A 15,660-nucleotide genomic window follows, 5' to 3' on the forward strand; every position below is an offset into this window, starting at 1 on the left:
AGGAGGGGTCCTCCAATTTTTTTTTTAATATAAATCTGTGTACTGAAAGAAACTAAGAATGGGAAAAGAAATGTAGAGGGTAAGTATATTTTATTTCTTTACATTTTTCAAATATTTCCTTCCCTTCCCAACAAGGTAACAGCCACAAGATAAAAAAATATTACAGCATCAAAACTTTTGAAAAACGCTTGATATCTAACTGTCCACACTTAAGCTTTTTTTTTTAAAAAAATGGGTTTCTTATTTTAAGCAATGAAGACAGACCACAGTGAATATTCTTCATTAAAAATATTCCTCCCAAAGTTTCTGTTTTTATGGTGAGAACAAAGACATAAGTGATGCCTCCAAAGATCAGGAGCAATCTTGAACGTCTTACATGTATTAACTCGTGGTGCCATCTGCTGGGTCAAGAGGTGTTTCTTCACACTTTAGAAAAAGCTGTAGAGAGGGATCCAGCCAAAATAATGCAGAATGCTATTAAGAGCAGCAGATAGTTTTTTAGTCCCTGCATAGGCATTATGGGATGGAAAAGGGAAAACAAGAAGAGAAATAACGTTATTTTCTAGAAACTGAAAACAGTATTAGCATGTTTGACAATTAATAAATTTCTGGTACAGATATATATGCACTAGAATACATTTTATAAGATCATTAGAATTAGAATAACTTTATTGTCATTGTACAAGTGCAACAAAACTATGGATGCACCCCAGCAACTGTTCGCAATACAATAAAAGCAAAGCACTTAAAAATGAAGATAAGCAAGATAAAGTACCCACGTCTCCATTTGCAATTTGAGAGTACAATATCTACAAATATACACAAAATATACATCCAACACGGACTGTAATGCTTAGCCGAGTATAATACGTAAGAGATGGATTGTACTGTAATATGTTATTATACATCTGAATGGGGTATTGAGATTTCACATCTTTTCACATCTTGATGAGGTAGTGACTTCGTGTTTATTTGCGGTTCAGGTGGCCCAGGGAAAGAAACTATTTGTTAGTCTGGTGGTGTGGGATTTTATTGACCTAAAACGCCATCCAGACAGAAGCAGGTCAAAAAGATAATTGCCAGGATGTGAGGGGTCTTCTATAATGGCCTTGATTCTGCTTTGGCAGCGGGACCTGGCTAAATCTTCCAGGGAGGGCAGAGGGCCACCAATGATCTTTTGAGCTGTGTTTATCACCCTCTGTACAGTTTTCCTGTCCTCAGCTGAGGAACCTGTATACCACACACCCAGACAGTATGTCAGAGTGCTCTCCACAGAGGCTTTATAGAAAGCCAGCAACAGCTTCTTATCCAGATTGTTCTTCCTGAGAACCCGCAGGAAGTGCAGCCGCTGTTGAGCCTTCTTCACTATGGCCGTGGTGTTAGGGGACCAGGAGATATCAGCTGAAATATGGGTGCCAAGGAATCTGATCATAGGGACAGTTTCCACTCGTTCTCCGTTGATGATGAGTGGGGCGTGGTTCTGTCCATGTTTCCTGAAGTCCATAATCAGTTCTTTGGTTTTATGGACATTCAGTGACAGATTGTTCTGTGAACACCAGATAGACAGGTTCTCTACTTCTATTAGTGGAAAGATTATTATCACCTCTTTTTTAAAAATGGCATACACATTTTAGGGCCACATTTAACTTTCTGAAGGTGCACTTCTAAAAGTAATGGGTAGAAATAGGCCATAAATTAAATTCTAATGAATTTCATTTACGCTGAAATGAGATTAAACATAAACCTCTTAATACAATTATTTCTCAGACATGAACATAATTTTCCCTACATGTCATGTTCAAAATAACAAATGTCTCGCTTATCAACATAAATTTTGAGCTCAACTGTGGTTTTAAGTGGAGGAGTACCTGTACTAAAATTCTAGACAAAATGGAAGATAACAGATAACAGATAATCAAGAGTTGGAAGGGAACTTATAGGTCATCTAGTCCAGCACTCCACCCAAGTGGGAGACCCTACACCATTTCTGACAAATGGCAGTCCAATCTCTTCTTGAAGGTCTCAAGTGATAGACAGACATGCAACCCAATTATCTAATTTGCTGTCCCCATTTATTAAAACCACACTAAATATCATAGGAAAAGATGAAGGTACTGTGTGCAGGGCAACATTGCTTTCATTTGTTCTTCATACCTTTATTTCTTTAAACACCAGCACTCCCCACACTGCAGCTATAAAACCAGGACCCTAGAAAACAAATTTGATGAACAGTAACTATGAATAGCAATGCCAGATAGGAGAACCAGGAAAAAATAATAGGAATGATCTGTTCTGCTAGCTTGTCATAGATTGGAGCCAACTGTTTTGCATAAGGAGACCCATTTACATAAAGCAAAGCCAGATGAAAGTCAATTTTAAAATTTGAGATCAAGTAATATTCTCCCAAGGAATAACATAGCATGCAATGCATTGCACAGAAGAGTCCTTAAAAGCAGCATGAAACTTCCATAAAGGAGATGCTCGCCAAGTGCTTCTCTCCCTTTTATTAACCAAGAATTTCTCTGATACTTACAGCAGTGATTATTGGGAAGCTCACAACAGCGCTGAGATAATGGTTTGCTATAAACCAGCAGCAATTGGCTATTGCCCATAATGTGCCAGAAATAAACCCTGACAAGGAAAAGAATAAAAGATTACTATAGCATTACACCCTGGAGAGGTCCTGAATATTTTTGCCAGCATGCCATGCTCCTTCAACGACACATGGAGTTCATGGAGCTCTTCAAATATCTTTGGGATTTCCTTCTTTGATTTCTTTTCCTTATTATTTGTAGGAGGGAAGAAGATACTTCTGCGGATCCTGATCTTTCTCTGTGCACACACATATCCTCTGTCAGATCAATGCTATCTGGAGAAAGGATATTATTTATATACACAGAATTTAAGCTAGAAAAGCTATGTAAGGCTGGAGGGCAATTCCAAAGATAAAGAAGCAGTTTATATTGAATCTTGAGGCCATATTTAAAATATAGTACCATGTTTCTCATATAATAAGGCCGGGTCTTATTTTTTTTTGAGCCCCGAAAAAATGCCTAGGCCGTCTTTTCAGGGGTGACTTAATTCCCCCCCCCTTGCATCTTCGGGCAGGCGGGCGGCGACGGCTTGGATGTTGACCTCGGCGTTGGCGGGGCACTTCGTATCGGGGTCAATGCAGGCAGCACCATATCCGGGTATGCAACAAAAATACTTCCTAACAGCAAGCCCCCCCCCATGATTCCCATTTTGCATGTTTTAATATAGGCCTTAATTTGGGGGAGGGGCTTAATTTCATTTCATGCCTATAAAACATGCTGGGACTTCCTATTGGGGGAGGCTATATTGTTGGAGAAACAGGGTACAGAATTGTGGCTTTCATGTATTTATATGCATGATTTAGTTCTGATCCTTAAAATGAACTTGTATTAGTCTTCCAATCAAGTGAAATAAAAATTTTGCTTGTTTTCTCTGTTGTTTCCAATGTTTGACATTAGAACAAGCAAAGAATTAATATTTCTGAAGTCTAACTCCAGCAGACTGAGCTAAAGGGATTTATTTTTCTACTTACTTTATATCTTTTCTTTATGAACACTGAACTAACACACTACATTAAATTAAAATTCAATTAAGAATATTGGTATTTGATCTCAGAAGACACTAAAATCATGCCCAGAATAGCAGGCATCATTAAAAGGTACTTACTGACAAGATACATATTCCAAATAGATTATAAACAGGGGTGGGATTCAAATTCAAATTTCTTAACATCTGTTTCTACTGAAACGTCACTACAACTTTAAAAGCACAACTCCTATGACGTGGGAAAATACCCGAGCAAGGCCGAATGCCATACATGTAAGTACCCGCGAAAACTTAAGAAAATATATATATATATATATTTATTTTCAACTTTAACTTTTACCCAGAATAAGGCAAAGCAGATTGAGCTCCTTGCAGAATCACAGATTCACTCAGAGATCTACCTTTCTGCAATCTGCTGCCTGAGTCTGCACTGAAAAATAGAAGCTTCAGTCCTAAGGAAGGTTCGGCTCTGCTCTCAGGCCACATCTCTCCCACCCTCCCAATCCCCTGAATACCACCCCTGACTGGGCCTCAGGGAAGCCTCCTGGGCGAAGGCAAAGCAGTACAACAGCAATTTAGATTAGCTAGAAAGCAGAAATCTGACAGAAGGGGGGAAGGGGCCAGTCAGTGGCGCGATTTGCCGGTTCTCCAAACTGCACAGAATCATAACAACCGGTTCTATAGAACTGGTTGTGAACTGGTAGAATCCCACCCTATTATAAATTTGAATAAGGCCTTTGCATTTTCTTGAAACTTATACCTGGTATTATGGCTCTAGGATAAACCTTAGGGTTATTTTTCATTGCTGCACAGTAGAGGAGAAAGTAGACAGTGCTTGTAAGGAAGATACCACTGAAGTGGGCAAATACATAATCTAAATCTGAAATAAATATCAAAAGATATACAACATATTTAAAACATATGTTCAGGAAGTTCACCAATGTTATTCAACGATCTGATTATTTAGGCAAGGTCTCATGTTGCAATCATTCAGTTTATTAAGTGGGAGATTTTTGTTCTAATTAGTCAACATTTTCATATCTGTATCAAAACTAAGCCATATAAATAGAAGACCCATAAAAGCCAGAAGTACCCTTGGTCACAAGACTTAAGAGTAAAAATAATATCCCATTCCTATTATTACAACGTTTTCAGAAAATTGTAAAGCAAAAAAAGAACATCTAGCAGCAAATAATATGGCCTTCAGAATATTAAATGTAACACAATAAATTTAGGATCAAACCAAATAATATATATTTATTTTTCTAAGTAAACAATTTATTTTAGGACAAAAAATTCTGCTAAAAGTTCTCTGAAATTACTTCTGAGGCAAGTAGCATGAGAAATATAAAAAGAAACATATGTAAAAAATCTCCCTCCACCCCGCCTTCTTTATACCATAAACAGCCACAGTTCTCTTCTAGGATATACAGCATGACTTTCAGAAGAAGTCATTTGCTTTTACCAAATTGACTAGCTCCTGTATATATAGTCCCATTTCTTCTGCCATGGTCCTTGATGTAAAACACAGGTACAAAACTGGAGCCATAGAATATCCCAGCGATCATAGCCAGAAAGCAGCCTCTGGCAGGAAAAAAAGACAAATATTTTAAGTTGGCTTAATCACAACATTAAGTGCACATGAATACAACACTGTTGGAGAACAGCTACTGATTTTCAGAAATTATTATCTATGAGGAAACAGCAAAAAGTTCTTGACTGCAACCAAATGTTGAGCTTACCAATTATTTTTGTCTAACAGCTATCACAAAACGCAAGAGAGGGAATAAGATGGGATAGAAAGATGCCCTGAACTTACACCATTCTTTTTCCCAATGGAGAAAGGTTGTCCACCCAAGATACATCACTCCTGTTTTCGACTCTGTACTCAGAACTGTTGATAGACTGTTGATGAAAATAAAAACATTTATTTTTTTTAAGATTTCCAAAAGGATTTGAATGCATTTAAACTTGGATTCAGTTTACGTCTGATGGACAGAACTCTACCTAAGTGAATTAAGTGGTACAATGAAAACTTATTTTGTTTTGAAAATCCAGATCAGCAAATTCTCCTGCTTCTTAAAGACTTGATATCACCATTTACTATAATTAGGCAAATCATACGTTCTTTTGTAACTTTTCATTTCAAATTGCAAATCAATGCACATCTTTCTAAATGAAACATAAGGAGGCACCAATTGAATTAAACGGTTAATATGCCTTTTGTAAAAAATAATAATAAGTTGGTTATACATTAATGGAAGAAAGAACTGCCTCAACTTGTTCCCAAAATAGTTCGAGGTAAAATTTATTAACACATATTCTCTTACATTATACAGATGCAAGGTAAGTGCTGTGGGGCACAGTGGTTAGAATGCAGTATTGCAGGTGAACTCTGCTCCCTGCCAGGAGTTTCAGTTCTGACCAGCTCAAGGTTTCAAGATTGGGAAAATCAAGACCCAGATTACTGGAGGCAATATTTTCACTCTGTAAACTGCTTAGAGATGGCTGTAAAGTACCATGAAATGGTATATAAGTCTAAGTGCTATTGCTATTAGTTGTGTCCCTAAACACAGGGTGGGATTCTATTAGTTCGCACCTATTCGCTAGAACCGGTTATTAACATTCTAAGCAGTCCGGAGAACCGGTTGTTAGAAGAAATTACTGGCCTAATCCTGTAAGGAAGGCAGGAAGAAAACATTCTGGTGTTTCTTACAGAAACTGCCTCTCTGTTAACGCTTATTACATTCTTGGCAGGACTAGACTTCCTGTCTCAGGAACTTCTCTGGAGTTTTTTCCCCACTCCTTTGCTGGTACTTTGCTTGTGTGGAGTGACCATTCAAAATTACAATGGCACTGAAAAAAGGGACTTATGACCATTTTTCACACTTACGACTGTTGCAGCATCACCAGCATTATGAGGGGCCAGGCGAGGAGATGTGTGCCTCGATGTGAGTGATATTGAGTTGGCCACGCCCAGCCAATAACATGACCACCAAGCCATGCCCACCAACTAAGCCACGCCCACAGAACCAGTTGTTAAAAAATTTGAATCCCACCCCTGCCTAAACACAATTTGGTAGCTCTTTTTCCTTTTCTGATGCTGTTCAACTATCCACAGCCACTGTTATTCAGCCCAACTGTAATGGTATTACATAAATACAATTAATATGCACTATCAATCCTTTCCATTCCTGGGACTAGAGTACTGCCTTCCACATCTCTTGTACAAATGGTGTTAGAGTTCCTATTATGCCTGGGAATCAAATGAAAACATACTATACTGGCAGGAAGCAGAATGTTATCCTTGCAGCCAAAAGATGTTGAGAACACAGAACTGGCTATTCTCAATTTTGGCCACTTCTCCTAGTAAGGCTTTTCTGAAACTAGCATAGTGCAACGTCTTCATGCCTTACAAATTTGTAGAGATCATGGTTCCAATCCCTATTCAACCGTAAAGCTCCTGGGATGATATTGGGCCACTTACTATTTTTCAGTATTGATTATTTCATATCATTATTGTTACATGTAAAACAAGAAAGAGGAAAATAATATAAATTTTGGATAAAAAAGCTATGATACTAACGCTAATATTTATTTAAATTAATCAATTAATATAGTACTAGTTTATGATAGTTTTCAATGCTGTCTGCTTTCTACAATCTTTTTTTTTTTAGTTCTGAAAAGAAACACTATGTTCTTGAAGCTTGTTTAACAGAATTTAGAGGACAAGGTAGTCACCTGTCAAATATCCAACAGAACAAACAGATGCTTTCAGAGATAACGCCAGCTGTTAGGCATGTACCCATTTCATGCACATACAGCCTTTGATAAATATGTAATCTAACTTTTAAAAAGTTCTGTTTGAATAGATCTATAACAGTGAAAATCAGCAGTCTGAAACAGATTCCCACAAGGGAAAAGAAAGTTTGCACCTTACAGGGTTTATCACAAAGCTTTGCAGTAAGTGGTTGGAAAAACTCCATATTAATATTTATTGCACAACAAAGGCATACATTTACTGGGGTGATACCCAGTGTCATGCGATGGTACTTTTACATCATTTAAAATCTTTGCTGATTGAGGAATCCTGGAAGCTGAAGTCAACTTATCTTAAAGTAGTTGATGCTGAGACACATTTTTTTTTATCCTTTCTCCACAGTATCTCTGAGGTCAAGGATACTATCTGTGCCAATCCTGTAGCCGAAACAAACTTGATAGCTTTTAGCCACCATCTTGAAAACTGTAATAATAATAAAAAGAAACATACCTGTTCTCTTAATAACGGACTGCTTTCTGAAGATAGTGAAGAGTTTTCAACTTCACTTTTTATGAAAAGAAATATGATACAGCTGCAAAGAGAGAACATCAATAGTCATCCACATAAGGAGTATATGTTTGAACTAACTGGTGTTTTTCTCTTTACTTGCTGTGGTATATTATCCTTTACTGTTTAAAGAAAAGCATATTTAGATGTTTTCTGAACATTAGTAATTTTAAAACAATCCAATATTTATTTTCTTGGAACATATACAGGAATCTAGTGGAATATCCTTGCTAGTAAAGCATGCTTAGATTGTAGCTTAGGTAACAAAAATAAAATTCACCTGATTTTGAATGATTACTTACAGATATTTTAAAATCAGACTACCATAACCATTAAGAGAATGATAATGTTTTCAAAAACCTAAATAGTGAAAGTGCTGCTCCAATATAATTCAAAACTGGTTTTCTGACTTCTTCTGGGTCAATTCCAAACCAGCCAAATCTATGAAAGATAGATTAAAAACATGTATTATTTTCTCCAAGTTTCACAATGACTTTTTAGCTATAGAAATGAAATTAGCATAGGGAAAGAATGGGGGAAAAAAAGCTCTGTGTGTCTGTACCTCTGCTTGTAATGAATTGTGCAAGAGGATTTATATTCTCTTGCTCAGAACATCAGATTTTTAAATATTAGCGTACTGGTTATATTTGAATGTAATTTATTCCATATTTATTTGCTTCTATGGCGGCTCGAAGAAGTTATAGCCTTTTGACAGATTAGGTCTTCTCGTCCCGATCTTCCCACCATTAAATTGGATACGTTTACCATAAATAAGAGCATGTAGAAATGCTAATAGACATTAAGCGCTTAATAAATGCCGGCCCCTTAGAGGCAATTATATGTTTGTATTGTAGAAGAATTTTAAAATGTTTAAAAAATTAGATCAGAGATTGCAACATTGACTCCTTGAATGTTGTTGAACTTTAGTTCTCACTGTGCACCATTAACGGCAGCTTGATTATTCCTGCTACATGCAGTTATACAAATAAATGCTTTCTGATGTTGAATTTTTAGAGGACCACAGACTGTCCATCCTTGATGGTTGCCTGCTGGAGAGATTTATTTGTATATCTTCATGTAGCAGGAATGTAGTCAAGTTATGGTGTTTCCCTAATTAATGATTTCATTGTGTTTGTAATGTAATAGGTAGGTAGGTAGGTAGGTAGGTAGATAGATAGATAGATAGATAGATAGATAGATAGATAGATAGATAGATAGGCAGATAGGCAGATAGACAGATAGATAGGCAGATAGATAGGCAGGCAGGCTATCTGACACCTTCTACATCTAAACTATTATATTTTAAACTCTTGAAGTATACTATTTAGGGTTAATACTATTCTGAAGATTTGAAAAAAAATTAAAATTCTTCTAAGGTACTAGCATAGTATAGATAGATAGATAGATAGATAGATAGATAGATAGATAGATAGATAGATAGATAGATAGACAGACAGATAGGCAGATAGGCAGATAAATAGGCAGATAGATAGGCAGGCAGGCTATCTGACACCTTCTACATCTAAACTATTATATTTTAAACACTTGAAGTATACTATTTAGGGTTAATACTATTCTGAAGATTTGAAAAAAAATTAAAATTCTTCTAAAGTACTAGCATAATTGCCTCTAGCAGACTGTCACTTAAATGCTTAATGCTTATTAGCGTTTCTACATGCTTAATGCTATGGCGAACTTATCTAAAGGGGGGGTGGCTGAGAAGAGAAAGAATCTTCCAAAAAAGATCTGTAACCAATGAAGCAACTACACATTTCTAAATCAAATCTTGTGAGCAAGAGAATGTAATCCTTTTGTACAATTCGTTACAAACAAGTATGAGGTAAATCAGCAGCCTCCAACCTTTTGGGTACTAGGGACTGGTTCCATGGAGAACTGACTGAAGGTTTCGGCGGAAGGTGAGGTTTTGCATGCTGCCTGCATACCGCAGATAGGGCTTTGCCTGTTTACACAGCCCAGTTGCTGGCATGCCCCAGACTGGTGCCAGTGGTTGGGGATCCCTGATGTAAAGAAGAAAATCTCCAAGAAGTTTATTTTTGATCTTTGATTAAATGGTACAAATACATGTTTGGAGTAAATGTTAAGTTTGCAGAATGTTTACCTTGAGCTTGCCCAGCCAGTGAGCAAGTTAAAAGAAGCCCAGATTAAAAGTCCAAGGCCTAACCCAATGGTTTTAACAATTGGAACAACTGTTACATTACCTGCACGGAAGAATGAAACCCATTGATTAGACAAAAATAGTAACATCTATATATTTGTATAATTATAATGATCTATAATAATTACCATCAATTACCACTTTTAATGCATCTTATGGTTTGATGGATAATTGTATGAATATTGGACAGGAGTAACTCTTTCATATTCAAATGCAGAAGGGATTTGTAGGGTTTTGGAGATCACCGTAGCTTTATTTCTTATGCTCATCAGCTTTGCACTGTACTGAGTACAATGAAATGAAGCATAATTCACAAATATTATACATTCCAATCCTACATGTAAGGGAAGATAGTGAACAATCAAGAAAATGATAAAGCATCTCTCCTCACATACTTTAAAATACCCAGAGACCCTTACCACTTGATGAAAAGGTAAGCAGGACACATCAAATGTTTCCCTCAGAGTTTTTAGGCTGAGCCCATTACATTATCATATCTAAGTGTTTTGTCTGATATAAACATCTTTAAAATATAACCTGTAATTTTCTAATATAGAAAATTAACGAAAATCTTCTTCTAACTTACTCTATTAATGTCATTACTGCATTATTCTTTCTGAAGAAGCCCAGAATGGCATACTAAACGATTAAGAACTATTTCTAATAAAGACAAATACATAAAACCGTTAAAAACAAAATAAACCTCCATAGAATATTAAAATCATTTAGATTTCAGAACACTTTTTTCCCTGCAAATCCCCAGATGAAAAAGTGAGTCTTTAGTTGTCCTTTAAAACAAGTGCCTTAGGAGTCCAACTGTGGTGCTGCTATTGCAAATCACAAGTTAACAATGAGGAAAAATATGGGTGTCATGAATGACACAACAGTTGATTCATTGTCTCACAGATAAACGCACAGCTTGTCATAACCTAGATTACAACTCAATATGTTGTCAAGCTTAGGTTTTTTTTATATTTTATATTTTACTGCACTCCTATAAATCAAATGCAAATTATGATAGAACTTTCTCTAATAAACTTGATCGAGAAGGATAATTTCAATATTACCTGTAGCCCATAAAAAGCCCCCAACCATAGCAAGAGGCCAAAACTTAGGGCTGTTCTGAATCAGGTTAACAATTAAAGAAACAATCCAGATAGCAGCACAAAGAATCCACTGGAAGAACATTCCTAGAATAAAAGAAGAGAACAAAAATTATAAATTACCAACATAGTTAATACTGATTAAACGTCTGCGAAGTCATGAAATGTTTATAAATGAAACTGCAGCAACGAGTAAAAGGGCATGTTAGCTACTGTTCAGCTTCACTCTTTAAGGGTGACTAAAAAACCTTTTTTTAAAAGTCTTGGTGATCAAGAGATCCCTCAAAATGGAAAAAGTAAAAAGGATGGTGAAGAGGAGGCAGTAAACTGAGAAGCTATACCCTGAGAATATGCAGAGATGAACTAATGGGATCAAAAAGAATATAGGAAAAGTAATGTAAGGTGAAGAAGTAAAACCAATGGAGCCAAAGGTCATCTGATCAAGCTATATATTAAACACTCAAAATTTGTTGCTTGTGCAAAGGGTGTGGGGGAAACCTGTGTGCAGTGCCTCTGTGTGTGTGTGTGTGTGTGTGTGTGTGTGTGTGAGAGAGAGAGAGAGAGAGAGAGAGAGAGAGAGAGAGAGAGAGAGGTTAGAGCAGATCTCTCTCTCTCTCTCTCTCCCACCAACGTCAGCAAGCCACCGTCAGTCAAAATTCATATTAGTGCTCCCCGAGATTTAAAATTATGAGTTTGGTGGTCCCTGAGGTCCAAAAGGTTGGCACCCCCTGTTCTAGACCATTTATCTGGTTCCTATGCACTAGACAACAATATGCAAGAAATATCAACTACTCATATAAATTTTATTTAAAGACAAACAATAAGATCTGTATACTTACAAAGATACATTTCATAAAGTTTCCTTTATGTTTTGTTAAAATATGATTTTTAGAGTAACTTTGGACCTCTGTTTGTTAAATGCTTCAGCCCACCTAGAAGTATTTTTTATGTGCCCTTTCGTGGAAGCTAGATATCAGCTATAATTGTTTAAAGGGACTCTTTAAGTGAAAGGCCAACTACTTGCACACATGATAACAAGCATGATAACAACAATTTTGTTTTAAGATGAATGTTTTACCATCGCCAGTGTCAAACTTCTTCACCGGTACAAAGTTGGATCCAAATAAGACAACAGCAATTGCTGAGGAAATGAAGCCAATGGTCAGATCTGTTGTATTACTGCTGACAGAGTAGGGGATCTCTTGCCAGCTCTCCATCCTGTTTTCAGTGCCTGAGTTGATTTCTCTGGATTCCCTTTCTTCAGGCAGCACTAGAAAGAGAAAACCATGATGTTGAGGTAATTCCCCGTTAGGAGAATGAGCGCACACAGGGAGATGTAGTGAGAGTGGTACTGAATAACACGACCAGCACACAGATAAACTGAATAGTAAAATGTAGGTTTTACTCCCAGTAAACAGTTAAGCAAAGTCCAACAAGTAGTCCAAGTCATACACAGTTAAAGCAGTCAGTATTCCATCCAGGGGTAATCCAAATAACAAAGTCCAGTATCATAAACAGTTCAGTAAATAGTCTTACAGCAATCCAAGAAGAACGACGATCAGCAACAGTCAATAGGGAAAAATGCAGGAACCAAGAACATCGAACATCAGAACAACTAGCAACTAACAACAACAGAACTAACAACCCAGGTTTCTGGCTCCATCTTATGGCCGTTTGAAGAACCACACCCAATTACAATTTTAGCATTTCCTTAAAGAGACAGTATTGTCTATCCTGGTTTATATATTTCCAATCCAACTGTTAGGTGATTATCAATTCCTAACACACAGAATAAATGACACATCACACAATTTACAAAGTCCTCCTGCTAGTATTACAATATGATAGTCCCCTTTATTCTGATTTACAATTAGCTTTTAGGTAAAATTAAAGCAGTAATTCAAAAAAAATATTTTATTTATGTATTAAACTTATACGGCACCCATTTCACCATCAAGCAACTTTGGGTAACTTGCAACAATATAAAAGCATAACATAAAACAATAAAAACATTAAAAACATTCAACATTAAGAACAAAACATTAAAATCTGGTAAATAGGAAACCAGATTCTGGAGTTGATGTTCATCTCATTCTGGAAGACAGCTGCACTTTTCTGAAAGGGTAGATCTACAGTGTCAGACACTCCTTGACCCTCAGTTGTCTGTGCATCCCCAGGATGCAGCAGCAGGACAGATAACGGGTAATCAGAGTTGGAAGGGACCTTGTAGGTGATCTACTCCAACCCCTCACCCATGCGGGAGACCCTACACCAATTCTGACAAATGGCAGTCCAATCTCTTCTTGAAAGTCTCAAGCGATGGCACTCCCACAACTTCCGAGGGCAACTTCTGTTCCATTGGTTGATTGTTCTCACTGTCAGAAAGTTTCTCCTTATTTCCAGGTTAAATCTCTCCTTGTTCAGTTTCCATCCATTATTCCTTGTGTGGCCTCCAGGTGTTTTAGAAAATAGCTTGACCCCTTCCTCCCTGTGGCAACCCCTCAAATATTGGAAGACTGCTATCCTGTCTCCCCTGGTCCTTCTCTTTACTAGACAAGTCCAGATTCTGCAACCGTTCATTGTATGTTTTAGCCTCCAGTCCCCTAATCTTCCTGGTTGCTCTTCTCTGTACATCTTTGTTGAAATTCTAGAAGACTCATATCTAGTACGGCTGCTTTGACCATTCCTACATTGGCCCGACTGAAGATAACATCCTAATCTGACTAATATGTTGAAATTCAATGTTACCACTTAAATATCATCTGGAAGCTTCAATTGGTGCCCAATGTGGCAGACTGACTACCAATGGGCAATAAACAGGAACACACAATATACCTACTGTATGTTAAAATACATCTTGATTATCAGCCAGGTCATTTCGGCCTTATTTAGTTGTAGCAGTAAATTGAACTGTTTTTTTTTTTAATACAGATAGTCTTTGACTTACAACAATTTGTTGAGTGACCTTTCAAAGTTAAAATGGCATTGAAAAAAAGTGACTAATGACAGTTGTTCACACTTACAGCTGTTGCAGTATCCCCATAGTCACACGATCAAAATTCAGATGCTTGGCAATTGACTCATATTTGTCCCGATGTTGTATAGTCCCCTTTTGTTGACCTTCTGACAAGCAAAGTCATTGGGGAAGCCGGATTCACTTAACAACCATGTTACCAATTTAATAACTGCAGTGATTCGCTTAACAACTATGGCAAGAAAGGTCATAGAATGGGGCAAAATTCACTTAACAAATGTTTTGCTTTAGCAACAAAAATTTGGGGATCAATTAAGGTCCTACCTGTACAATGGATTTTTGTTTTGGCATTAGCGTACCCAAGATGTTACGTGGTCTGCTAATGACACATTTCCAGGAAAACAACCATAGTAATCGTGTGAGTCTTACTCTTGAGTTTTCATAACTACCCTCAAGATAGCTCTGTAAAGTAAATTTTCAAGGAAAGAGGGTTGGGTTTTGTAACAAGACTCAAAAGCACACTGTACTATGAACATAGCAATGGTGTTTTCATTTTACACGACCATCACCAGTAGATGGTTTAGTTCTGTAGTCAAGCTATTCAAAACCTTTTTTTAAAAAAAGGGAGGATATAATGTGAATTTGACACTAATTGTACATGGTTTTTTTTTTCCTGCCATCTAATCAGCCCAATACTGAACCATGTCAGATAATGGATTATGATTTCAGGGTCTAGACTCCTAATTTGGAAAGAAGCAAGCAGGTTAAAAACTACTTTAGTGACTGAATGCAGGGTGGATTTATTCCACCTTTCCTCAACCTTATTGACCCACAAGAATGCAGCGTGCAGGATACCTAGCCAGCTTGCTTTATGGACAGCGAATGGTATAATATATTACATTTGGAAACCACAAGGTTGGGACCAAGCAGCCTATCCAAATGCTTTGGTATTTGGATAATAATATCACCATCGACTTTCCATTGTCTCTGCTTGTTTGAGCTTCCTTTCCCTTCTTGCTTGCTTGACCAATTTACAAAACTGAAGCCGCAGAGACCACCCAGCCGTCGATGCAAGTCTTTGCTTGCGGTCAACAGAAAGGCAAAGGTTACCTTTCGTACACCGATGTTATTTTCAAAACAGCCTCCCGGCTCTTTGCTTCCTGCTTTGATGATTTTGAAGGGGCAACAGCTGTAAGAAACCAGGAGCTCCGCCCGGTGCTCACATGATGCCTCGCCCAGCTGCCAACCGCGGCGTGGCAGCGGAAAGTGGCTCAAGGTTTCCTGAAACGATGGGCTGCCATTTCGCGGTCCTTTGGAAATTTTGCAGCCCAGACGGAGCAGGCAGGCGCCGAGACTCGGCGTATTTTTAAAAAGCGCGTTCTTTGTCTGAGCCTCGTTGCCTACAAAGGGTTGTTTTCCAAGCGTAAATGCGCACCCGGCGCGCAAAAGACTTCCACCCTCGCAGGGAGGCACCCAAAGACAGTTAAACTCTCGCGTCAAT

General features: G+C 37.5%; 1 protein-coding gene across 1 annotated transcript; it reads right to left on the reverse strand.

The window, feature by feature from the left end:
• Nucleotides 1–73: 73 nt before the first annotated feature.
• Nucleotides 74–15,660, reverse strand: TMEM144 (transmembrane protein 144). Its single transcript, XM_026699981.2, has 12 exons — nt 15,270–15,660; nt 12,264–12,455; nt 11,150–11,272; nt 10,026–10,125; nt 8,267–8,347; nt 7,850–7,931; nt 5,399–5,484; nt 5,045–5,163; nt 4,340–4,459; nt 2,534–2,631; nt 2,155–2,208; nt 74–505 (listed from the first exon to the last, which is right to left on the reverse strand). Exons 2-12 carry the CDS (start codon nt 12,400–12,402, stop codon nt 422–424), a joined length of 1,086 nt encoding a protein of 361 aa, XP_026555766.1. The 5' UTR covers nt 12,403–12,455; nt 15,270–15,660; the 3' UTR covers nt 74–421.

This window comes from Pseudonaja textilis, chromosome 6 (genome assembly GCF_049901715.1).
Source record: "Pseudonaja textilis isolate UNSWEBS1 chromosome 6, rPseTex1.2, whole genome shotgun sequence".
Lineage (NCBI taxonomy): Eukaryota > Metazoa > Chordata > Lepidosauria > Squamata > Elapidae > Pseudonaja > Pseudonaja textilis.

What these genes read in the sequence shown, in the direction of transcription:
- TMEM144 (XM_026699981.2), bottom strand. Translation starts at nt 12,402, where the DNA reads ATGGAGAGCTGGCAAGAGATCCCCTACTCTGTCAGCAGTAATACAACA. An exon ending in GAAGTTTGACACTGGCGATG is followed by an intron (nt 11,273 to 12,263) that starts GTAAAACATTCA and finishes CTTTTATTCTAG; the next exon opens with GAATGTTCTTCCAGTGGATT. An exon ending in TGGTGTTTAAAGAAATAAAG is followed by an intron (nt 506 to 2,154) that starts GTATGAAGAACA and finishes ATGCCTATGCAG; the next exon opens with GGACTAAAAAACTATCTGCT.